Source organism: Callorhinus ursinus, unplaced genomic scaffold, assembly GCF_003265705.2.
Source record: "Callorhinus ursinus isolate GAN/ISIS: 27379988/994484 unplaced genomic scaffold, GSC_fseal_2.0 scaffold3, whole genome shotgun sequence".
Classification (NCBI taxonomy): domain Eukaryota; kingdom Metazoa; phylum Chordata; class Mammalia; order Carnivora; family Otariidae; genus Callorhinus; species Callorhinus ursinus.
This window is the reverse complement of record NW_027397065.1, coordinates 52,271,754-52,298,239: the sequence shown is the minus strand read 5'-3', so window position 1 is coordinate 52,298,239 and position 26,486 is coordinate 52,271,754. Positions and strand designations below refer to the sequence as shown.

Sequence of the window (26,486 nt, the reverse complement as noted above, 5' to 3'; positions counted from 1 at the left end):
TACGAAAACTGGGAGAACCAGTGAGGTTGAGGTCACATACCGGCCTTTGCCTCATATGGGGAAGTATCTCAAGGTGGGGATTCCTAGACCTTCCACTCTGAGGGGCTACACAGTTTTAGATCCAGAAAAGACCTGGGGCATTCTATCAACAAATGTTTATTGATACCTACTGTGTGCCAGGCACCGTTCTAGGTATGGGGGGCCCGTGGTGAACCCTACCAACAAGACCCATACTCTCACCGAGCTAACACTCTAGCTGGGTAGGGAGATGAAAAACAATTGTCCCAAATGAATCAGTGATAAGAAGTATAAAGGGGGAGGTAGGGATACAAGTGAGGACGCTGGAGGAACCCCTAACCTCTCATCCACTCGGTCCAGCCGCCACCTCAGACACATGAGGAAAATGAGGCAGAAACAGCAGTGACCTGCTCAAGACCAGAGTACAAGGGAGCTGGTTAGAAGCGGAGTTGGAAGTGAGAACTGTCTTCCTGCAAAGCCCATCTTTTCTTCACAGCCCCTCCCAATGACGGTTTTATTTTCCTAACACTGTCTAGCCCATAGACCCCAGCACTGAGGGAGGGGAAAGCAGCGCTCGAGCCCCGCCCCCCGCCGGCCCCAGGGCACAAGGGACCCCTCCATCCCGCCATCACACCCCAAGACCCCGGGAGAAGCCCGGCGGGGCGGGGCCTGGCCACGCGCCGGCGCGTCCAGCAGGTGGCGGCAGCGAGCGGCCGCGCCCCCCGCGCTGCCACCCCGCGAGCCCGCATCATGGATGTCGAGCTCTCCTATTTCGTTTTGCTCGCCTTGGAATCCGAGACTCCAGACGAGGACCAGGATTCATGAGCCGGTCGCAGGGGCCCAGGCAGGGGCCTCTGGCTCCCGACGCTGGCCGAGAGGTGGGTCCCGGGGCGGTGGCTGCTCCCGAGGCCGGGCGGGGACGCGCTGCCCCCGCCCTGCCTCCCCGTGGTCCACACCCCCTTTGGGCTCCCGAGCCGCGGGGCTGGAGTAGTCGGGGGTGCGCGCGGGCCGGCGCTGCCAGCCCCGCTTCTGCCGGGCGCCGGGGGTCCAGGGGCCGCGGGACCCGGCGCGCGTGTCCTCCCGCCGCCGCCTCCTCCTCCCTGCTCTCACCTGCGCCTGTTAGTCCACTCGCCTTCAAGGCCAGTGGCTGCAGCGCAGACTGCCGAGGGGACGGCAGAGGGAAAGAGAGCACCTGAGGATACAGATCTGGCACTGGACTGCCTTTTCACCCCCCAGGTGATGAGTGAGGTCGGAAGATCGCAAGATTTAAAAAGCAACCGGGTCCTCCGTATTGAATGAAAGACCCAGTGCAAAGGCATCACCATGAACACGAGCAGTAAGTGGGTCCTCCTCTCCTTTGCCATGGGAACAGGGTGGGGGCGGGAGGTGCAGGAGCCTGCGCTGGGGCTGCCTGTAAGGAGGAAGGCAGCCTGGCATCGGGGTGGACACATGGCCCCCAGACTCCTTCTTGGTCCTTTCTGTGCTCCCCAGAAGAGGGATGTGGGTCCGGCTTTCCATGACAATTTTGCTCATGTTCTGTTGGCAGCAACACTTGCCTCTGCGGGGAAGGCTGCTTGTCTCCTTCTAGCAAAGCCTGGGAAGGCCTAGGAAGCACTACCGTGGCCATTGTCTGACTGTGGGGGCTCTGAGGAGACCTCCCGGCACACAGCTGGAGAGCCATGGAGGGCCTGGCTTGTCCTGTAGCTGGGAGGAGCAGGGAGGCTGGCCCTGGGGCTGGTGGTGGGTGGATGTGGGCAGGCAGTGGGCTGGGAGCGAGCAGTTTGATAAACAAATCATCAGGAAGCCACCTTTGGGTTTAGAGATTGTGAAATATCCTGTGCCTGCAGCCCCATGGGCCTGGGGCTGATTTCTCCACACACCTACAGTCTGGGTAGCCATCCTGAGAAGAGAGGAAAGGGACAAGCCCTTTGGCCAAGATCGCTAACATGCCAGAGGCAGCAACTGCTTTGAAGAGACAGGACCAGACATTTTGCTGCTGGGCTGGGCCTCCGCTGCTGAGAAATGCAGGCAGAAATACAAGGAGGCCCCGTCCGTTTCTCTTCAGTGTAGTCCCTTTGACCATGGGCACCCACTGTGACCAGCAGCACCCTGGAGAGGAGGTCTGGCTTCAGGTCCTCCCCCTCCGGCCTCCTCATCAGCTCAGCTTGTCTGGGTCCTTCCAGGAGCAGGTGGGATTGTCGAAGCAGAGTACCCTAGGAACATTTGGTTCCCTGGCTCTGCGACTTTCCTATCAGTCTCCTCTCTGGATTCCAGACTGCTGATCTGTAAAATGAGAAGGGCTGAATCTAAATCTGTAAGTTTCTTCTTAAAAAGCTAGAGCTGAACAGCAAGGCCAGAAAAATCCGTACCCTCTGAGGCTGGGTCCAGACCAAAGCCACTGTTTCTCCACCCTCCCTCCATTTCAAGGCTGTTGGCATGGAGGGGAGGAAAACAAAGCAAACGCCAGGGAGATGGAAATGAAATATATTTATTTACTATGTATTTGTATGACTCATCTCTCTGCTGTCTTCCTTTGTGTATTACACAGCTCTGCTAAGCAAGTGTGGCCGAACTCCCTCTGCCTTTTCCAGCCAAAGAATTTTTCCTTTTGATTTTGACAGTCAGGGACGGTGCTTTGGCTTTACACCAGGCTCCAGAAAAGAGCAAAATTCTATAGACCTGATCACCTAAGTGGGCCACATGTTTGCCTCCTCATGCTTTCAGAGAAGTAAAGATGTGAGCTGCCTGTCACTTCTCACTATCTCCAGGGGAAAGATGTATTTATGGGAGTCCTTTCTCACTAAATGATAGGAGAGAAAGATGGCTCATCTAGTTTTCAAGAAACTAAGAAATAAGTTCACAAGCAGCTGGCCCTGCCCTTTTCTCTTGTCCCATTAGTAACACCGAATATTCCTGAAAGAAGGAAACAGCTTTTACTTTTTTTTTTTAAGAAATAACAACCAATAGAGTTGAATACCACAGAAGATGAGGGCTAACAAAAATGTGATTCCAGCCTCATATACTTTTTCTAAGTAGGGACAGTGTGTTTATTTTCCAGGAGTAGTGGAAAATAAACAGAGTAGAATGACTTGGGCAGCCACTGAGCTCTCCATAAGAAGTGCTTCTCTGAAGGAACAATTTGGCCACTTGTGCTCAGGGCTCGGGGGAGGGGCTCCATCATCCCTGAGGTTGCTCCCAACCCTGAGAGTCTGCAAATGGAGAGACTAGAAATCAGACCTCACATGAGTGAAGCAATGACAAGGTCATAAGGTTATAGGGACTGGGCATTGGCAGGAGCAAAAATGCTTTCCCCTCTGGGATTTGAAATTCTTACTTAATCCTCATGAACCTAAGAGACAATCTCACTCAGTTTTTCTCTCCCTTCCATGTATTGGGTCCTCACCCTCTATCAGTCACTGTGCCCAGCATTGCACCTGTATGATCTCCCCAACTGTCACCCCCAACCTGGGAGATGGTGCTACTACTCCAGTTTCGTGGGTGACACCTTGTAGCTGATAACGTTCACTAACTTCTTCAAGACATGCAGTTAGCTGTTGGGTTATGAAAGGTATTTGGATGCATTGCATTTTGACAGTGTGCATCATTCCTAATCAATGGTTCAGACGGCACCCCTGAAGTGAGGGCAAAGCATGAGATGATGATGAAGTGATAATTGCTTCATCTGGGCAAGATGATTTGGGGCTGAGGTCTCAGAGCAGCACGTGAGAGCTGGTAGGGCTCAGGCTCTCGGCTCAGCTGGTCCCAGGTTCGGGTCCTCGTCTTTCACTCGTTAGCTGTGCGTGGAATGGAGAGAAATATTAACATGGTATGCAAAATACAGAGTGTGGTATTTGGCTGGCCTCGTATCAGCGACGGTGGTCAGGCTGTTCTTGTCACCCCAGTGGTCATTGTGGTGGTTGTCATTGTGGACTCTATGTCATCAGCCAGCAGATCCCTCAGCCTCTCAGAGGCTGGTCATAAATCGAGGATACCAGAAGTGTGATTTTGAGGGTTAAGTGGGATCAGGAGAAAATGCTTTGTACACATAATCACTTATGTTTTTAATTGTTTTTAATCATAAGTGAGACAGGCGTGGCTCAGATGGTAACACCAGGAGAGTGCTCTATCGGCCCCTTCTCAGTGCTCTTCTAGTGTCTTTGGAATCCTTACCTCCAAAATCTAGCTGAGCTTCAGTACACCGCAGAGCAGGACTGTGAGAGGAAGGGGTAATTCTGGGGATGATGGAGTCAGGTGGTACGAGGGAACGTCCCCTGATGTATGCTGCCCGTGCGCCCGGGCTCTGTTCCTTCGGAGCCTTGTCTGTCACCCCTCGCTCGTCCACGGGACTGCTGGCCACTTTCCCAAACCCGCACAGCAAGGAAGGAGCTGACACCAGACCCATCACTTTCATACACGCCTGGAGCCACGGAGGCGCCAGCATCTAACGTGCAACAATAAATTGTTAGGCAACAGTAAATCTTTGGTTATTCCCTGTCGGTGTCTCCCATTCCCGGGTTGGCCCCAGGAATTCCCAAGCCTCCTGGTCCAAAGCCAGGGGAAACTGAGTTTACCCCAGGCTCCAGAGGCCCTGAGCTCCAGAGTCGATTCTCTGTCCCATAAAATTTCATTCTCCTCACGAGTCAGAACACCCAGAGCTCCTGCGAGTTGCGGCTTTTGTAGGCACAGAGCTCAGCAATGGCCCAGCCTTCAGCTTGGGGAGCATCACGCGCACCACGCACAGTTGTGCCAAGAGCCATCCTCCTTTATTTCATTGGCCCTCCTGTTCTCTGACCCTTTCCTTGGTCTCTGTCGTGGACTGGCATGCCAAATGGTTACGGTTTTGGAGTAGACTGTTTTGCTAAAAAGAGCATCGAAGGTTCCTATCACCCTTATCATGAGATAAGAAGACACCATCCTGGGGCTGTAAGACCCTGAGTTTGGGGGTATGGATTCCTGAGTTCAAACGTAAGATGTATGGTGTAGTCTGTGATCTTGGACCAGATAGCTCACGTCTCTGAACCTGAATGTTATCACGTATAGAATGTGAATGATAATACCAAAGTGCAGGGTTGTTGTGAGGATGAAGAGAAACAACGTGAGAAGCTCACAGGCCTCTGGTCCCGGGGGATGGAGTTGAATCTCAAGTTGAATTGGCCATAGAGCAAAGTTCTGAAATGACAGGATCAGAAGAACCAAACCCTCTGGTTGAAAGTGAGCATGTTTTGCCATTGTTGTAGCTAGCACTTGGTTCTGTTCATAGAAAGCCAGAGCTTCCTGAAGGAAACCTTCGGGAAGATTATTAACCCGGTATTGTATAGGGCATGGGTGGAAAAGGGCAAGACAGGAAGTTAGGATCTTAGCTGAGAGACAATCACCCTGGTTCAGAAAAGGTCTGAGGGCCAGGATTTTGGTGGTTGTAAGAATAGAGATCGGGGGAAAGATCTTTTAGAAAATAAAACCTGGGGCGCCTGGGTGGCTCAGTCATTAAGCGTCTGCCTTCAGCTCAAGTCGTGATCCCAGGGTCCTGGGATCGAGCCCCGCATTGGGTTCCCCGCTCAGCGGGAAGCCTGCTTCTCCCTCTCCCACTCCCCCTGCTTGTGTTCCCTCTCTCCTGCCTCTCTCTCTGTCAAATAAACAAATAAAATCTTTAAAGAAGAGAGAGAGAGAGAAATAAAAAAGAAAAAAAATTTAAAAAGAAAAGAAAATCTGCATGGCCTCGCAGCTGCTGGATTATAGGATAAAAAAGAAGGGGAGGAGTCTGTCAGTTAGGGTCCTGGCAGGGAACACATGGGCAGTTTGAAGGGAGTTACATAGGAGTCTTTGCAAGTGTGTGAGAAAGGGTGTAGAGAAACAAACCAGAAGCTAGGACGGCCCAGTACTAGAAGGCTGGTGACTGCCTGGCTTCCCTCTCCTCCCTCCTCCCGTCTCCCACTCTACTCCCCATCGGCCCAATCCCTCCAGGGGCCAGCGGGCAAGGAAGGCAGTTGATGGGCCCATAATATTCAGCCTCATAGGGCACAGTGCAGAGTAGTGAAGGCAGCAGCAGGTGTGGAGACACATGGGAGCTCAGAATGGAGGACACCCAGCACAAGGAGCAAGATGACCGGCCTCTGCCAGGTCAGGACTCCTGGAATTCTTTACGAGAAGGATCCATTACAAACACAAACTTGGTAGGCTGCCCTCTAAAGCAATTTTACATTTGCAAAATTTAGATAAAATAGAGATGACTGTATACTTTATAAGGATGGAGTTTTGTTTTGTTTTGTTTTTTAAACCATGCTTCCCAAATGAATGAAGCAGTTGTCGACAAATGAATCCTGGAGGCTAGGAGCAGGGTTGAGGAATAACGTAGGGAACAACTTTAAAACCATCCAAAATGAGGGTGCCTGGGTGGCCCACTCGGTTAAGCGTCTGCCTTTGACTCAGGTCATGATCCCAGGGTCCTGGGATCGAGCACCGCATTTGGCTCCCTCTTCCGCAGGGAGTCTGCTTCTCCCTCTGCCCCTCCTCCCACTCATTCTATCAATCTCTCTCTCAAATAAATAAATACAGTCTTTAAAAAAAACCATCCAAAATGAGTATAACACATCTCAGAAAATCACAATGTGATTTCAAGAGTATTTGTAGTGCACAAAGGAAGTGATACCCATTCTGAGCTCCAGCGTTCCTGTCTGGCACAGGCTTTATCTTGCTGAGGTCACATCTGGTGCGGTGAATGGCCAGCCACTGGCGGACCCCCAACAGCGGCCAGATACCATTGTACAAGAACAGAAAACAACCCGCAGTGTGTAAGCACCTCTGACTTTTTGAATATTTCACCAGTTAAATTGTTCTCCTTTAGCCCTTAAGGGCACAGACTGGAACTTACCCTTTACTTGCTGTGTGTCCTTGAGCAAGTCACTTACCTCCTCTGTACCTCACTTCCTCATCCGATCACAGGGGAGCTTGTCTCACAGAGCTATTGGAAAGAATATGTGAGCTAATAGTTGTGAATTGCTTCAAACACTGCCTGGCCGGTCACAAATGTTTATAAAACAAATAAAAACAGTGCATATTAGTTTGCTAGAGCTGCCACAACAAAGTAGCACAGACTGGGGGGCTTAAACAACAGAAGTGTATTGTCTCACAGCTCTGGAGGCCAAAAGTCCAAGATCAGGGCGTCGGCAGGATTGGGTCCTTCTGAGGGCCGTGGAAACAATCTCTTCTAGCCTCTGTCCTGGGTTGTGGATGGCCGTTTTCCACCTGTGCCCCTTCCTCTGTCTCTGTGTCCAAATTTCCCCTTTTGATAAGGACACCAGTCATATTGGATCGGGGCCCATTCTAATGACCTCATTGTAACTTGCTTACCTTTGTAAAAACTGTATCGCCAGATAAGGTCGCATTCTGGGGAACTGGGGGTTACGACTCTAACGTGTGAATACAATCCGTAATGCGGTGTTTGTTACATAAATGACTCATCAAGAAGAAGATTTTTCTGTGGGTTGGTTTCCCCTGAATATCAGCCACTCCCCAGGGCTGGTGGAGGCTGCTGACCTCTGACCAGCAGGGATGAAGCCTCTCCTTGAGAACCTGACGGGTAATGCTCACACGTAGGAGGTCCCCGGAAGGGAGGACTGTGGTGGCTTAGTATTCCACACTCAGTCTGTCTGCAGAAAACGCAACTCCCACTCCAGCCCCTCTCCAGGTCATTATGCACAACTGTAGCATCTCGATGGTGTAACGGAATTTATAGTCACGGTATTGGTTTTCAATCTGCCTCGTTCCTGGGAATGTCCAACATGGGGAATAAGAATTGGATTGTTCATTTGTTCACTCAACAAATATTTACTGACCACCAACTCTTCACCAGGCATGATGCTGGGGACACAGCCGTAAATATAACAGACGTGGCTCTTGCCTTCGTGGGTCACACAGGCCCTGAAAAATGGGCCACCTGGTGACCAGCATGATAGGACATGTTTTATTTGCCCTACATGAGGTTCTAATGAATTTGAATTATTGGCCAATGGTGAGAAATTGGGAAATTGAGATATAAAAATTGGAATGTCTAGCTTCTCTTAAAAAGGGGGGCAGCGGGGGCGCCTGGGTGGCTCAGTCGGTTAAGCGTCTGCCTTCGGCTCAGGTCATGATCTCAGGGTCCTGGGATCGAGCCCCATGTCTGGCTCCCTCCTCAGCAGGGAGTCTGCTTCTGCCTCTCCCTCTGCCCCTCCCCCCTGCTCATGTTCTCTCTCTCTCTCTAATAAATAAATAAATAATCTTTAAAAAGTGGGGGGGCAAGGGAAGATCTTGCATCCCGGCCCCTGTTTTCCTGTATGACAATAGCAGCAGGACAGCTTGCTTTCCGTGGGGCATGTACTGGTCTCTAGGCTGCCCACTTATCCTCTCAGATTGCACAAGGACAGCTTTGTATTTTTATGTTCCCTTGCCGCTGTAGGCATTTTAATTTTTAACCCCCAGTCTAGTAGAACATCAATATAACATCAAACATGGAGAAGTGTGTGTTCACCCAGAGATGCAGAAACTGCAGCATATCTGCTCATTTTTACTGGAGAAAGTTCTATCTAGAGTTAGCCACTGATTAACACCGCCATGCTATGCAAGTCCTCTTGAAGTGAGCAAAATCCTGCTGCATAAATAAGGATTTCCCCAGCTGACCCATTCCCAGAAGGGTTATATCATATCCTGTCTGATACAGTTGGGCAAACATGTCCTGCCCCCGTCTCCTAGAGGTCAGTTTTGTTTCCAGGGGAACCTAGTGGTGGGGGGTGGGGCACAGACCAAAGGAAGGCAATTCTGGATAACCGATCCCACCTCAGGGTACTTTTTCCAGACCAAAGGAAGGTACCGTGAAAGGCTGAACTGTTCCTGAGATTGCTCTGACCGATGGGGCAGGCCCGGCCCATTTGAGGACAACTAGTCAACAGCATGAGTTCTGTGTCAGTAAGGTCAGTGTATCCCAGCTAAGGAGTGATTACTGAAAGGTAATCACTGAACTTGACCCCAGACAGCATTGATCCCATAGGGCTCTTCAAGACTTCTCTGTCAGTATGAGGTTCTCCTGCTTGAGAAAGAAAGGAACAAATAAGTGGATAATGCCAACATAATTTCTGCAGTTGAGAGCAGATTTTTCTTCATTCCAGTAGAAGAAATAAGGGGGCAAATAATTCAAAGAAGGCAAAGCACAGTGCCTCGCCCACCATAGGTGCTCAAAAGATATTTGATGAATTCATTTGTTAGTGAAAAGCCTGCTCTCTTTGTCTTTACGATAAAGATCTCTCTACTAAGCTCTAGGTTTGTCTTTCTGACCATCAGCTAAGTTGCCTACTTGGATATTCCAAGGTACTTCAAATTCAACCTAAAATTTAATAAATTCATTCTCTGTGAAAGAAAATAAGAGAAAAACTACTTCAACTCTATGGTCCCAGTTGATTGCTAAAACAGTCACCGAAGTTAGTCCTTAGAAAGTAGTCCTGGTCGACATGTCCCTTTCCTTCACGCTTCTGTGTTCGGTCAGTGTCCACCTCTGGTCACTCCTACCTCCCAACCCGACCTCTTCCGCTCCTCAGCTGCCGGCACTTCCCTTTGTTCATGACACCAGGCATGGTGGCTCCCGGAGGGAAAGGTTGGGGGGAGGGGATGAGTTGATCTCAAGTTCAGTAGGAGGCAACGGAGTAATGTGGGCTGCTGGACGACGCGATTCTGGGCTGCATGGACAGGAGGGGGTCATAGCATCTCTCTGCAGAACCCTGCTGAGGCTGCCTCTGAAGCATGGCTCTCAGGGAAGACAGTGATCAATCGGAGTGTGCCCAGGAAAGCGTGGCCAGAATGGTAGAGAGAGGGTAGGGAGATGCCAGAGTCAGCCCCTCAGAGGGGCTTTGTGTCCCTCGAAGAGTATGGAGGACCCCTTGACGATTTCACACAGCGCTGCTGGGATGTGCCCTGCAGCCCAGAAGTCTCTAGCTTCTTTTCTAAGTTTATCACTAGCCAGACAAGGGGTCCAGACAGGCTGTCCTTGGCAGTCCCCATTGCTCCTGGTGCTGTGGTTACGGCTGTGTGCTCCCGCAATGGCCCCCACCCCCTCTCCTGGCAGAATTCCACTGTCTCCTGCCTGTATCACTTCCAGACCTTCTTCCTCACAGCTGCTTGATTTTGTGCAAAGCTCAGGTCTTTCTCCATGGGCTGTTATCTCTTGCCCTCCCCAGCACCAGCAGAGCCAATGAAATGACTGCTTTGTGATGGTCTGTCTAATGACACAGTTGATCTATTTTAAGCACCTGAAACGCACTCCACCGAGTGCGAATCTTCCCGCAGAAAGCTGCTCTCAGCATGTAGGACCACAGGCAGCCCAGGGTCTGCTCCTGCTTTTTGAAATCTGGGGAAACAGCTCAGGGATCCGGACCCTGCCCGTGCAAGGACGATCTAAGGCAACCGTAAAATTAGATATTTTTACGGTCAGCATGAGTTATTCTGGAAGGAGAATTGCCTGTGATGCCAGGATTATATGGGGCAGGCACCTCAAGTGAACAAAAATCCCTCTTTCAAGGGACAGAAACAGAGCCTTGACTCATTACATGTAGGGAGAAGGGACCTAGGGAGGCAGCAATTCATGAACAAACGAAGCCCAACCCCCATCAGAGATTTCTCAGCCTCCGACCACTTTTTTATCCTCCTCCTAATCAAGAGACATTCTTTTCCAGCTATAGCCTATCTGAGTGCAAATGTTTTACATATATTATTTAGTTAATCCTTGCAACAATCCTCCCTGAGCCTTCCCTGTATTCTGTACCTAAGACAGGTCCCCGTGTAATGCTGGCTCTCGCCATCCTCCACAGAACTTACCAAAGTCGGTAATTGCTTCGTCCGTGAGCACATTTCCTTTATTTTTGTCTCTTACTCTCTTTTGACTGTAAACGTCATGATGACTGTGTGACAGGCTTGTCTGTTTTGTTCACTGCCCAGTCCTCCAACCTCATCACAGTGCTTGACCCAGAGGGATGATGGCTAAGAATGGTTCAGGTTTGTTGAGCATTTACTATGTACCAGGCACAGTGCTAACTAAGCTCTTCAAAGACATAAACTCACTTAACCCTCATGAGAGTTGTAGGAGATGGGTACTAATAGTACCCTCATTTTCCAAAGGAGGAACCTGAGCCTCAAGGACCAGGTCATTGGCCCCAAATGTCACATTTAATAAGTAATGATGAAAAATCGCTCAACATCGCTCCTCATCCGGGAAATGCAAATCAAAACCACAATGAGCTATCACCTCATACCTGTCAGAATGGCTAGCATCAAAAAGACAAGAGATAACAAGTGTTGGTGAGGATGTGAAGGAAAAGGAATACTCATGCACTATTGGTGGGAATGTGGATCGGTGCAGCCACTGTGGACAACAGTGTGGCGCTTCCTCAACAGTTAAAAATAGAAATACCATTTGATCCAGTAATTCCATTGCTGGGTATTTACCCAAAGAATATGAAAACACTAATTTGAAAAGATCCATGAGCCCCTATGTTTATTGAAGCATTATTTATAATAGCCAATATTTGGAAGCAACCTAAGTGTCCACTGATGTGGTGTGTGTGTGTGTGTGTGTGTGTATGATGGAATAGTACATCATATATATATATTTATGATGGAATAATATACATATATATGATGGACTATTACTCAGCCATAAAAAATAATGTGATCTTGTCTTTTGCAACAACATAGATCAACCTATAGGGTATCATGCTAAGTGAAATAAGTCAGACAGAGAAAGATCAATGCCATATGATTTCATTTATATGTGGAATCAAAAAACAAAAACAAATAAATATGAAAAAAAGCAGAAACAGTCCCATAGATACAGAGAACATACAGGTGGTTCCCAGAAAGGAAAGGGGCTGGGGGATGAGCAAAGTGGGTGAAGGGGAGTGGGAGGCACAGGCTTCCAGTTATGCAGTGGGTAGGTCACGGGGATGGAAGGCACAGCGTGGGGACTATGGTCAATGATACTGTAATAGCGGTGCGTGGGGACAGATGGGAGCTACACTTGTGCTGAGCACAACATAAGGTATAGAGTTGTTGAATCACTATGTTGTACGCCCGAGACTGATGTAACATTGTGTGTCAACTATACTTCAGTAAAAAAAAAAAAAATAAGTGATGAAACCTTAAATGAATATGTGAACGGACAGATTTAACAAGGAATATTTAATACTCCATTTTGCATGAAAGGGAAATGAGGGTCAAAGGCGAAGTCACCTGGCCACCCTCACACGAGCTAGGAAGTGTCAGGCAGGTGTTGTTTTGGTTTGTTTGTTCTTAAGATTATTTATTTATTTGACAGAGAGATAGAGAGCGAGCACAAGTAGACAGAGCGGCAGGCAGAGGGAAGCAGGCCCCCCACTGAGCAGGGAGCCTGATGCAGGACTCGATCCCAGGACCCCGGGATCATGACCTGAGCTGAAGGCAGACGCTTAACGACTGAGCCACCCAGGCGCCCAGGCAGGTGTTTGAAACCCTGTCCATCTGACCCTGATCTCCTTTCACTCCTTCCTGCTTCTTCCTTTTCACCATCTTTCCAAATTTTACACTGATGAGCATCACAGGGGGAAGGTGTGGGTCGAGGTGGCTGAACCTACAGTCCATCTCCTGTTCAGTGTCCCAGCACTGCTGTCCCATTCACTGGGATGATGACACAAATCCATGTTCTGGGTATGGCAGTGAGCCTGGCACCATGGGATGGAAGATGCACAGGACAGAGAGCATGACCCCGATTGCGTCCTTCCAGTGTCACCGAGGAGTGGACACGGTATGTGACGGAATTGCTGGAGAAGCCGTCATGGGTGTTGAGAGGGAAGGAGTGATGAGGAAGACAGGCCAAATTCCTTTGGAAGCCCTAGGACCTCCTTTGTAGAGAGGACCTTGAGAAGTGAATAAACTTTTGTTAGGCAGAGCATAAGGGAAAGTTGGGGCATCCCAGATGGGCTTACTCAATCCTCCAGCAAGAGTCCACAGTCCACGTTGCACAGCGCCTGTGTCCTGGGCCCTTGGCCTGGGTGGAGGGCGAAACAAATAAACGCCAAGTATTCCAGGAAATGTCAGGAACTCCAGTTGGTCTGTAGAATATGACTAGGTGGCCAGTGAGGAATTAAGGCTGAGCATTTGGTGAGGATCAGATCTTGGAGAGTTTTAAATGCCAGCCTAGAGGGTGTTTGTTACAGTCTATGACCAATGAGAAGCTGTGAGAGGTTTTGAGCCAAGCAGTGGCCCGACCAGAGCTGTGCATTATTTAGGATGATCTCCCTCGCAACACATACCTGATGGGTGGGAGAGTCCAAGGGCAGCGGGAGGCAGGCTAAGGGCAGCGGTGCGGCGGGAGGGGAGGGGGGGTGCAGGGAGGGAGGCCACGGGTCTATAGCCCGCTCCGCATTACTGCTCTTATACCCACAGGTGGACCTGTTATTTGATTTTGATTTCTGGGACTAGGAACTGATACGTTGAAAACTAGGTTACTAACCAAATCGAGCCGCCTAGATAGTGTATTTGATAAACACTTGAGCTGTGGAGTCAGACTGCCTGGGTTCAAATTCCACCTCAGCCACTCACTAGCCATGCAGCCTTCGGTGCCTTGTTTTGTCCCCAAAGTTGCATTTTTCCTCTCAAGTTGGGAATATTGGGGAGCGCTGGGTGAGGGAATGGATGTGTGATGCTTAACACAGTGCCTGGCACATGAAAACACCCAGGAATGGTTAATAGTGGTAGAGTAATGAAATGCATTTGAATGTGTTAGGGAAACTCCCTTTAAATAAGGAATTAATCAACACATGATGTTACGATACAGTCACCTCCTGGTCATTCCATTGGGAAAGGGGAGCAGAGGTATATACTGATAACCCAGGACTGTGTTTAGCTGGCATTTAAGGAGTAATTATTATATGTCAGACTACATTCTAAACTCTCCATGAATTGTTTCTTTTGATCTTAGGCATGAGTCAGAAATAAAATTAATGTTGTAGAGGAAAATCCTGATTGAGAGGGAGCATGTCCTACTAGACCAGGGGTTGACACACTTTTCTGTAAAGGGCTGGATAGTAAAGATATGGGGCTTTGTAGGCTCTACAGTCTTTGCAGCATGAAAGCAGCCCCAGACCGTGTATAATCAAATGGACAAGGCTTCAGCCCAGTCAAAATTTATTCACAAAAATAAAGATGGCGAGTGATTTGACCCATGACCCAGAGTTTGCTGACCCCTCTGCTAAATGACCTCCACGAGCTCTTCCAGCTTTGACATTGCACTCCAAAACGATGACGCAGAAATGCCTAATCCCTAGTTAGTTCATCCTTGTAACTACAAGAGGAATTTACTTCAAGTATGATAGACAAGACGCACTGGGAAGATAGACGCAGAAAGGCCTGTACAAAGCTGTCTGCAGTCTTCATTCTACCTTCATATCCGGCACACTCTTCCCAAGGGGCCACTAAATGTCAGGCTGCACAGGCTGCCCTGGGATTGGTTCAGTAGATGGTTCTTGGGCTGCAGAGAATAATACTGGGGAAAGACACCCAGGGCAATGGTCCATGCCTGTGCTCCATGTCTAGAGCAGAGTCTCTTCCTGCTTTGCTCCCCGTTCACATTTCCTACTCAAAGCCCACTTTGAGTAGGAATGAAATACAGCAGCCAATTACCTGTTCAGTTATCATCCCTTCCTCTGATTCTTTCCCTCCGATTTCATGTAGTACTAAGAGGCTGTCAGGTGTAGTGTTCCGCATCTCACCCAGGTGATGGCACATGACCTAGACTGTCCGATCAGAGTTTCCCATCTACCTTGGCCACAAGGATCTGTTCATGAGTGAACCCAAGAGAAGCCAATCAGAGTATTCCTTGAAATTGAATAGGGAGATATTGGGAAGGAGAAGTATTCATTTCATTGAGGTTGCTGAGCTGAGGAAATTCTGGGAGGGTCTAGGGATTCCAGTGGCCATTCTTGTCCAACATGTGGGAGGAAGAAGCTGTCTGAAAAATAAAGAAAGTCATAGCTCTGACCATATAGCAAAGCCCCTGAATCCAGCCAGACCTGAAGCCAGAGACTACCTACCATTCCCCACCCCCCAGACCTCCTAGTTACAAGAACCAACACATTCGTTTTTTGCCTACACTAATTTCAGTTGGGTTTCTGCAAATTACAACAGAAAGGATCCTAACTAAGGCACTTCTTTTTTAGCCACTTTTCCCATTGGCAATTACCTCCCACAATTATTCCCATTTGTCAAAATCCTAGTCATCTTTAGGCTACAAGACTCTTCCATTCCAGCTTCCTCTCATTCACTCCTGAAGTGATTTTATTATTCCCTCTTCTGAAGCCCCTGGCCCTTGATTTAAAATGTTCTTATGGTTATAGGTCATTTGCTATAGGTCAACATGGTTTAATTATGTGTATATCCTAGCACTCTTCTTAGATTATAAGCTCCTTGAGGACAGGAGCCATATGTCAGTGGGGTATATAGTATATTTGCTCCCCAACTGCATGCCACAGACCACTGGGGAGCCAGAGAATTAGTGCTGGATCTTATAAATCCATGTGTGGCTCTAACGCAAGCATTCCATCAAATGCATGTATTTGAGAAAATTCAGTATGGCAAAAAGCTACCATAACTATTTATTACTAATTGTAATACTAATATAGAGAGGCTAGCAAATATTTTTGACATTAAAAACAAGTCCTCTGGGTGCCTGGGTGGCTCAGTCGGTTAAGCATCTGCTTTCAGCTAAGGTCATGATACCAGGGTCCCGGGACTGAGTCCTGCGTCAGGCTCCCTGCTTAGCGGGGAGCCTGCTTCTCCCCCTGCCTCTGCTCCTTCTCCCTGCTCGTGCCCTCTCTCTCTCTCTCTCTCTCTCAAATAAATAAAATCTTAAAAAAAAATAAAAATAAAAACAAGTCCTCAAATGATCCGAATGTGGCTACATGGCTGTATACATATGTGCATAACTTTTGAGTTTTACACTTAACATTTGTGTACTTTATGCAAGGTATGCCACAGTAAAAAGTAAAACTAAAATAAAAATGAAGGAGGGGCACCTGGGTGGCTCAGTCAGGTAAGCGTCTGCCTTCGGCTCAGGTCATGATCCCAGGGTCCTGGCATCCGGGTCCCTGCTCAGTGGGGCGTCTTCTTCCCCCTCTTCCTCAGCCCCCCCCAATAAATAAATAAATAAATAAATAAATAAAGTCTTTTAAAAATTTTTTTAAATAAAAATAAAGGAGTGCTCATATTTGACAAACTTGTCCATCACTAGTCAACCCACAAAAAATAATTTGAGATAGATCAAAGACCTAAATAAACTGAATGCTAAAACTGTACAGCTTCTAGAAGAGAATATAGGAGAATATCTTATGACCTTGAGGTAGGCAATAACTTCTTAGAGCACTAAAAGCAGCAAAAATGGGCAAGAAATTCTAACAGACTCTTCACAAAAGAGCATATACAAATGGTCAGTCAGCATACAAAACATGTTCAACATCATTACTCATCAGAGAACTGCAAATTAAAGCCACCAATTTTACACCCACTAAAATGGCTAAAATTCCTCATACATTGTTGGTGGGAATATAAACTGATACAACTGGGGAAAACTGTGACTTTCATAAAATCCAAACCTATGCCTACCTATGATCCAGCACTTGCACCCCTAGGTATTTACCGGTGAGAGATGAAAACATGTATCTGCAGAGAGATTCGTGCAGGAATGTTCCTGGCAGCTTGGTTCATAATATCCCAGAGCTGAAAACAACCCAAATGCTCATCCACAGACAAATAGATAAACAAATTATTTTACGTTTTACACAGTGGAATACTACTCACCAAAAAAAGTAAAAAAGAACTAACTATTGATACATGCCACAGCATGAATGAATCTCAAAAGCATTACTCAAAAACTGAGTAAAGGTAGCCAGACATAAAAGAGCACATACTGTATGATTCCATTATGTGAAGTTCAAGAACAGGCGAAACTCATCTATGTGGGTGGGAATTAAAACAGAGTTTGCCTCTGGTTGGAAAAAGAGTGATTGATTGCAAAAGGTTGCAGCAAATTATCAGAGGTGTTGGAAACTACCCTACCTTGATTGAGATGCTGTTTACACGGGTTTATACATTTGTCAAAACTCATTGCTTTTAAGATCTACGTATTTCATTATTTATAATTTATACCCAATTTGTATATATTTAAATATACTTTTATATTCTGTATTTTATATATAAATAAATAATATATAGGTCTATAAATATATAATAGGTATAGGTATATAAATATATAGGTATATAAAATACATATTATATATAAATATATAATAATTATATAAATATGACTTATATGTGTAAGTATATATATAGAGAGAGAGAGAGAGACCTTTTAAAAGATTCCTAAGCTTAGGAACAGAAGAACTGACTCCAAATCTCATTTCTCCCAATAACTCTGTGGTATCTGCTAGTATCCTCGTCTCAATTCAATGGACCCATCCTGTCAAGCTTGCTTACCTCAAAGGGCTGTTTCAACTATAACAACATCTGAGAAAGTGCTTGGAAAACTTTTAATTGTGTATTTCAAGAGCCTTCTCTCCAAGTTACTTTGTGTAGCCCTCTCCCTGGCCCTGATGTTCCAGCTACACTGGCCCCCTTGAACTCGCCGTGTGCTTTCCAGCCTCAGGACCTTTGCACATGCTGTTTCTCCACCCAAATGGTTCTTCTCCCTGGTTTTCCATGGCTGTCTTCCTCGAATTCTTGCTGTGTCAGCTGAAATGTGTTATGTGTCCCCCACCCCTTATTCATTTCCTTCATTTTACTTGTCCTACTTTATAGTTATTTATTTGTTTATTTACTTACCATGTATCTTTCCCATACAGACTTTCCCATACAAACTTTGGGAGTTTGTGAACTCCCAAAGAATAGGAAACATACTGGTTTTATTCACTGGTGCATCCCGAGTACTTAGCACATAGAAATTACCCAGTCCACAAGAAATGACACAAACTTATTGTTGAATAAATAACTACACCAACAAACATGAGCTTTAGTGCATGGACTTTAAAATCTGTTTGTGCTGACTCGGGACTTGGAGCCAGGTCTTCCCTGGGGCTTGGTGGGTGCCAGAAAAGTGACACCAGGATAATGTTAGTGTCATTGTAGTGTGCTCACATGGGAAAACTTTCTGTGCCAAGGACTCACGGAAACCTTAGGACATCTTGTCCTTAGCAAGGCTGAGACAGCCTCTCTTCATTGCAATGCTTTATAGTCTGTCTGTTGGGCTACCACCTGGGGTTCTGCATGCACCTCTAGTTTGAGAAGAATCTGAAGCACCAATAGGCTAACGCCCTAATATGCAAGAATTGTCCTCCAGCTCCAGGGCCTTCTGTATCCCACACTCAGCACAGGGACCAGGAGAAAATGGAATGAATGTCTGTGTCCATCTTCTTGTTTGGCACTTTTCAGACCTCTGGCTTGTCATGGGGTCTTTTAGCCCTAATCCCCTCCCTCTCTCTCCAATAATCAAACCACTGTCTTTTTTTAGTTTTCTGGCTCTGAATGTCATTGCTGTTACTGAGGTCATCTCTCCTCCTGGAGTTAGACCCAGGTTGAGTGGGCTGCCCCCTAAGCCCAGGACACCTGAGCATCACACATAGCTAATCTGCCTGTGGGAACTCCCTGAAACCTTCTGTTTTACAACTGGAATGTGCTGGCTGGCCCGGATTATTTTGGCTTCTGTAATATCAGTGCTATGGGGAAATGCTCCTTAGCCAGTTACAAAGTCCACATGAGTGTATGAAGGTGGAGAATGCTCTAGGGAAAATGTAGGGATTTTGAAATAGGGGAGAAGTCTCCCTCTGCCCCCCACCTACTTCCTCCATAGCCCAAATTCTGCTTTCTCTCTGTCTGTGTCCATTGAAATCTGTATTCCTTTCAACAGATAATGTCAATAAGCCCTTTATGTGAGTGGGATTTGGGGCTTCTCTGTTTCTCATCTGAGAATCCGTCCTGTGCCAATGAGTTTGGGCCTCTGGCCCACATGTTAATTATTGTACCAGGGTTCCTGGAGTTGACTGGGGACAGAATGACTTTTTGGCTAGAAGAGAGGTAGTCTGGTAGGATTTTTTTTTTCTTAAAGCATTAATCTAGCTTAGAGAGGCTGAGAGATTGAAAATGCTTATATGTTTCATTGATGTTTGCTCTTTCTTGTCTGAGATCCATTCAACTGGGGTTTGAGAACCAAATGTTAACGAATCTCTTAGGATTTCTTGAACTCATATTGGCAATCACCATTTTTGCTGACATTAGTGCCAGGAAATAAAAAACAGTATTTTAGGATGCAGAATAGTGGAAAGGGGGTCTAGGGGTGTGTGTGTGAGTACGTGTGTGTGTACATGCACGCAAGCACAGGAAAGAAACCTCACCGAACTAGGGTCAGAAGGTGTGTACGGAAGTCTGGGCACATCTCTCCAGTTCCCTAAGCCTCAGTTTTTCATCCATAAAACAGGCAACAGGACCCTCACCTCTCCTGACTCCCGTGTTGGGCGACAGTCAAATAAAGCAGTGAATGAGAAAACCATTGAGTTAGCCTCTGTTTCGCTAGCTTCTTCCCTTGACTAGTCTTTGAAAGAGAAGCCAGCATATATTTGGCTTTTTTGTTGTTGTTGTTGTCACTTTTGATTGCTGGCTGTGTTTCTCTTCATCATAAAATTTAATACAATTCTGCACAGCAGTTGAGCACAAGGCAAATCAAGGTTTATTTGGGTTATAGGTAAATGGAGCAAGGTAAAAAGAGTCAGTCCATTGTGGGTCTAGTGTCCTTACGTACAGTTGTCCTCATTTTAAATATCTCATCCCATTGTTAGACCGTGCGTCCAACTGTGCAGTTCAGTCTCTCATTCAGAAAGCGCGGTCTCTATAATTAAGTGATGATAAAAAGAGGACATAGGACAGTGATCACAGGATAGAGGCTTTGCTCTTCTCTTTGTGTCTAGAAGGGCAATGGTCAAGCCAGACCAAAAAGAAAGAACCCTTTCATCGTGCCCGTGAAAGCAGGTGACTTGTTTCGGCCACCAGGCCCAGAATTTTACCCCTCAGCTCCTTTTACAATTCCCAGGTGAGTGGTGCCTGATGACGCCGGTGTCTAGTTCGGGAAGGACATCCTGCGTACATCTCAGTAGGCCTCATCTTTTACTGCGCCCTCGCTCAAAGCTCTTGACACTTTTCAGCTGCTCTTTGGACAATTTCTGCTGGTGACTAGCCTGATGAAGGCAGTGGGGCAAGACCGGTCAGGACGTCATCCTGCTGGAAGCCATCTGCCTCGAGGTGCGTTTTCCAAGGCACGTCACCGGTCCGGACATGGAAGCGCCTCTGGTCTGTCCGTTTCCCACTGGAATCTCTGGCATTGAGAGAGAGCAGGATGCATTTGAGGAAAAATAAAGCAAGCCAGTGTGGCTGTCACGTGCTGCTGCAGGGGGAGAGGGGTCTGAAAGGAGATGGGGAAGCTGGTGGGGGACCAGGCCACGCAGGGCCTTGCAGACCACGGTGAGGAGTCTGGCTTTATCCCAACGCCAAGTGAAGCCACTGAATGGTGTTAAATGCCATTGGCAGTGATGGGAGTCAAGGCTAAGCATCATCAGATTTGTATTTTGAAAGCATCGCTGTGTCTCCTGTGTGGAGAGTGAGTGGGGGAAAGGTCCAGTCTGGATCTACTGGGATCCTCCAGGCCAGAGATGTCTGGGCTCAGACGGTGCAGGGCATTACATCGTCTTGATACCCTGGCAGCTTTTATACCCTTTAAACTATCTAAAATATTGCTCTGGAGCCTGTATTAGTTTGCTAGGGCTACCATAACAAAATACCACGCGTGAGTGGCTTAAACAGGAGAAATAGTTCTGGAGGCAGGAAGTCTGAGATCAAGGGGAAATGGAGGTTGGTTTCTTCCGAGGCCTCTCTCCTTGGCTTTTAGACGGCTGTGCTCTCCCTGTGCCTTCACTCGGGCTTCCCTTGTGCCTGCTTATGTCCTGATCTCCTCTTCTTATAAGGACATCAAGTCCTATTAGATGAGAGCTCACCCTGATGACTTCATTTTAACTTCATCATCTCTTTAAAGTCCCTGGCTCCAAATAGAGCCACATTCTGATTCCCAACGTACTTTTATTTTTGGATTCCTTATAAAGGGTACTGAGGTGAGCTTTGGTGTTTCTGTTGTCATTTCAGCCCCCTCCCCCCCGCACACACCCAGTAACCACATTGTGTATAGGAAAAGTTGTATGACCCATTTGATGGATTTCGTTTGGGTTTTTGTCTTCCACCAGAATGGTGAACTTGACCATGTTGTGATTTCTATTTACAGCGTGGGTTAGCCACAGAAATTTCCTGTACTGGCTACTGGTTACTTCTTGGGAGCAAGTCTGTTGCATTTGCCTCCTTTGTGGGTTCAAGAAATCCCTTATATAGGAAACAGCTCTCAAGTTCATCCTGACCAAAAACGTAACTCCTCATCGCATCCCGTGGGTGTGTCTAAATGTTTGTCCAGGACCCACAAGAATCCTCCAGACTGTAGCATTTCTCCTCAAGTAATTTAAAATCTGCTAGGGGAAATAAAGCAGCACAAAAGTGACGCTGTCATAAGGTAGAACACGGTCTGGGTCTGTGGCTCTCCCCACATTAGTGGCAGGAGCATCACTGGTTAGATCTTGTTAGAAATGCAAATTCTCAGCCCCCACCCCAGACCTATTCAATAGAAAACCCTGGGGGTGGGGCCCAGCAATCTGTTTTGACAAGACATTTAGGGACTGTGATGCGAGCTCAAGTTTGAGAACCACTGCTTAGTCATAAAAAGTATATGCCATGAGGTTTTGAAGAAGAGAGCTCACATTTAGAGGAGAGTGAGGGGAGGATCTGGAAATAGTTCTAAAAGTATGTTGCATACGAGATAGGCCTTGAGGAGTGGGTTGAATTTTTATATTTAAATGTAGATGATCATATTTACTACAATTGCCATCTGCATGTTTATGTATTTCTTTTACAAAAGTAATTAACAGCCTGGACTCTAACTTGAAAGATCTGCTTGCTGTCCCTTCCTTGCATTTTAACTGGCTCGCTATGAATTGAAGCTTCCACCAACATATGCTCAGTTATAGAACTGGCAATTACGATTGGAGGCATTTTGTTGGAGAATAATTTCCATTCCAAACATAGCTTGAATTGGAGGTGGAGATTCTACCTCTATACCCTTGAGGTAAAATCAGGCTAAAGCATCCTTGAATTCTCATAGCGGGTAGGGATCTTTCAAATCATCTAGTCTAATACCCAGCCAGAGCGCCTCTGAGCTGGCCTTGAAATGTGGGTGGCATCAGGACCCCGTGCATAGACACACTTCTGCTAGCCCACTGAATGATTCTGTAGCAGGGCTGGGCAAATGAGGGCTCAAAGGTCAGTTCTGGCCCAATGCCTATCTTTGTAAATAAAGTATTATTAGGACACAGCCATGCCCATTTATTTACCTATTGTCTGTGGAGGCTTTCGCGCTACAGTGGCGCAAAATTTTAAGCCCCTCCTTCAGACTGTATTTGCAAGAACTCTTAGATTGCAAATTCAGATTAGCTCAAGTTAGGCAGGAATCTGTTGGCTCCTGACCTTTGAGTAGCTGCTCATGGGATCCAAAGGGACTGTGTTCTCTCTGTATGCAGCTCTGGTCAGGTTGACTGCACCCCCTATTGCTGAGCTCTCTCCCCGCTCACACGGTCGGCTTGGCTCTCCTGTCTGCACTGCCCATTTCCATTTCACTCCACCCAGTCCATTCTCCTCTAAGTTCAGATCTTTTATCTGGTGCAGCGGATCCTGCCGCCATAGCATGAACACTAGACTTGGCATCAGAAGTCCTGGGTTCTAGTCCTGACTATGCTATTGAAATACAAAACCATGAGCTAAGATGTCAAGACACTGAAATGCCCCCCAGTGGGTAGGATCAGGGGCATCAGGGAATTGCCCCTCCTTGAGATCGAGAAAAGATGTGTGGTAGGAAGTTCACTGAGGTGGTCTAAGTGGGAGATGCTTATGGCTGGGACAGGGCTGGTAGAGACGGAGAGAGAAGGCTGAAGTGGGGAGCTTAGTAAGAGATCCATCTATATGCCTTGATAGTGGATTGACCATGAGAGTTTCAACAAACCCACACATTCAGGATTCATCATATTGAAGAACTGACTCTGGTTTGGACAAATGACACCATTCTAAGCTGGCTCTGAGACCTCGAAGTGCGTTCCTCAGAACACACTGGAAAGAGAGGAAACCCCTTTGCTTATGTCTCTACCCACACAGCCACCACTGTTCATCTCTGCCTGACGGGGGACAGCTCTAATAACAGACCAGAAACAGCTCTTCCTAAAAGAAATGACAACTTGAGAAAAGAAAGGGGCTGAGTAAATTAAATGGATGTTTAATCTACTTGTATTAGGACATTATTTCATTGCCAGATGACTTAAACATTTGTGAAGATTGGCAAACACATCGGAGAAAATATACTTTGTAATGCTCAGAAGGATATTGGCATCAAGTCATCTGTGACAACACTTTTGATATGCACTAGAATCGGATATCAAGATTTCTAAAATTCTCATCTCAGTGCCAGAGAGTGTGTGAGTCTGCTAGTCACTAACCCAAGGGTTCTCAGCCTTCCATAAACAAAAGACTCTCCAGAGGAGCTTGTTTAAAATTTAAAGTCTGATTCAGTAGGTATGGGGTAAAGCCCAGGAATCTGCATTTTGACAATCCATAACAGTCCCCAGGTGACTCTGAAGCAGCAGGTGGTTAGCTGATCACTTTGAGAAACACTCGTACAGCAAAAAGCACCACCATGACAAAATTTGCTCCCAGTTCACTTGCACCACTGACTTCCACTCTACAACCACCTTGTCGCATCCCCCCTCTGCTCAGCTAACTTTTTCATCTCCAGAGTGGCTCCAGAAACTTCCCCTGACTGCTTGGATGCTCCATAGCTTAGCCCCCTTGGTTCCATAGAGTGCCCGCAGCAACAAGCGACAGCCCCCAAATAAAAGTAGCTTAAAGAATCTAGCCATGTTTGGGCGCCTGGGTGGCTCAGTCGTTGAGCGTCTGCCTTCAGCTCAGGTCACGATCCCAGGGTCCTGGGATCGAGTCCCGCACCGGGCTCCCTGCTCTGCGGGAAGCCTGCTTCTCCCTCTCCCACTCCCTCTGCTTGTGTTCCTGCTCTCACTATGTCTCTCTCTGTCAAATAAATAAATAAAATCTTAAAAAAAAAAAAAGAATCTAGCCATGTTTATTTCATAGAATAGAGAAGCCAAAGAGGGGCAGATCCAAGGCAGGTTGACTTAGATAGAGGCTCAGCATTATCCTCAAGCACCCAGATGCTTCACAATTCAGGTGGCTCCCCTCAGAATCCATCATGGGCAGCAGGGCTGCGGTTCCAGCATCCAGGGTGGACAAAAACTTCCAGAGGCTAGGAAGAGCAAAGAAAACCTTCCCCTTCCACCTGCCCTCCCTTTGCGTCTCATTGGCCAGGAGTCGATCACATGCCTTTGCCTAGGTCAGTCAGTTGGCAAAGGAATCAATTTCACCAATCAAGATTCCCTCCCCGGGTAAAGACTGGAAGACGGGTAAAGACTGGAAGACGGGTAAAGACTGGAAGACGGGGCTGCTCAGGGGAGGATAAACAAAAGTGGATTTCCTCCAGGAAAGAAAAGTTCTGTCTGCAAACGAAGAGATGCATGGCTGTTGAGCCGGCAACAGACCCCTCTTCCTCTCTTGGAGCATTTTACCCGCTATTTTCCCTACCAGAGTGTGTCACGTGAGGACAGGGACCACGTCCACCTCGTCCGTCCGTCCTTGTGTCCTCAGCTAAATGCTGTGAGTCGTGTTAGATCGATGAGGTCCAGCATGAAATGGTCCTGGAATGTGTTTAACTTAAATTGATAGCAGATGATGATTTAGAGGGAAAACTGTGATTAATTAAAACATAAAGTAGTCGACTGCAAGTGACAAAACTGCGACTCAAACTAACGCATATTTTTTTTAGAAAGGGACTGTGCTATATTGGTTCATATAATTGGGAAGTTCAGAAATGCCAGTGACTTCAGGCCCATCTGGATCCACAGACTCAAGTGACGGATTCAGGAACCTGTCCGTTCTCTTCTTCCATCTCTAGTAGGCTCTCCCAACAGAGCGGGAGCAAGATGGCAGCAGGAGGCCCAGACCACCTCCTCCCACCTTAGCCACCCAGATGGCTCCTCCAACAGCTCCTGTAGAAAAACCCCAGAGATGACATGGTCACGTGCCTGCCAATCATATGGAAGAGAACTGGGGTCCTCTGATTGGCCGGGCCCGGGCTACTTTCCCATCCTGTGCTGGAAGAGGGTCAGCCCACCCGAACTCCACGGATTGGGCTCCCCCCGGGAAAAAGAGGTTGTGTTGCCAGAAGACGCTGAGCAGATGCTGAGCAGGCAAAACAACAGATGTCCACTACATTTATGGATGGAAAAAGCTGTTTGCAGGGCATTCTACACGGGCCAAATGATAATTGAGAACTACTTGCTTATACACACAGAAAGTAAACATTTCCCCCTCATCCCCCAGACTAAACAGGTTCAATTTCCAACTTCAAACAATGGTTTGTTTCCTGAAGACAAAAAGCAGCTGTTGCCTGTTGACTTTTGGGGGGAATAATCTTTGTTTTTATAAAATTTTATCTCAAAAGGAAGTGTATTCTTCATCTTTCTTCCTAATTATCTGTTAGTCTTTTTATTCTGTCTCTTTCTTGGTTACTTATCGCATCTTGACTTCTTTGTCCCAGGTACCATGTGTCAACAACCTACTATCAAATACAAAATGGTGCCGCCTCCAGTTGTGTTCTTTCTCTCTCCTCCCCTTTTCCATCAGAAATAATTCGTGGCGCACCTGGGTGGCTCAGTGGGTTGAGGTAGGGGCTCTTGATTTCCGCTCAGGTCATGATCTCAGCGTCCTGGGTTGGAGCCTCACCTTGGGCACTGCGCTCAGTGGGGACTCTGCTTGAGGATTCTCTCTCCCTCTCCCTCTGCCCCTCCCCCCACTGGTGTTTTCTCTCTCTCTCTCTCTCTCTCTCTCTCAAATGAATAAATAAATCTTTGAAAAAAAAAGAATTCATAAAAATGTTAGCATTCCATTTTTGGATCTCTCTGATTCTCTTACCAAACTCTACCTGAGGCTGTAGCATTTAGGGACATATTATCATTATTCATTCAGTTGATAAGTATGAATGGAGTGCTTACTAGTCCCAGGGACTGGGTGTAGCATTAAAGATGCAATTAAAAAAAAAAAAATCTTCCCTACTCCATCCTGGAATTTCCTTTGGAGTGGGAGATGTATTTACTTTAGTTTTACATCTCTGCAATATTTAGCTTCCTCTTGTTACCATTACTGCTGCTTCCATTATCATGGTTATGATC

The 26,486-nt window shown here is 47.0% G+C and overlaps 1 protein-coding gene across 5 annotated transcripts in view; it reads left to right on the top strand.

Annotated features, from left to right (window-relative positions):
- Positions 1 to 744: 744 nt before the first annotated feature.
- The window catches only part of ABLIM3 (actin binding LIM protein family member 3), a 108,580-nt gene continuing 82,838 nt past the window's right edge, over positions 745 to 26,486 (top strand). For 4 of the 5 annotated variants that reach the window (XR_012377575.1, XM_025867276.2, XM_073890884.1 and 1 more), the window contains exons 1-2: positions 745 to 896; positions 1,255 to 1,354. Coding sequence is in view for 3 of the 5 variants with exons in the window: in XM_025867276.2 (XP_025723061.1) it covers positions 1,342 to 1,354 (13 nt within the window). In the remaining 2 variants the exon portion in view is untranslated. Of the gene's footprint in view, positions 897 to 991; positions 1,355 to 26,486 lie in introns of those variants that run through there. The other variant, XM_073890885.1, reaches the window with a different exon arrangement.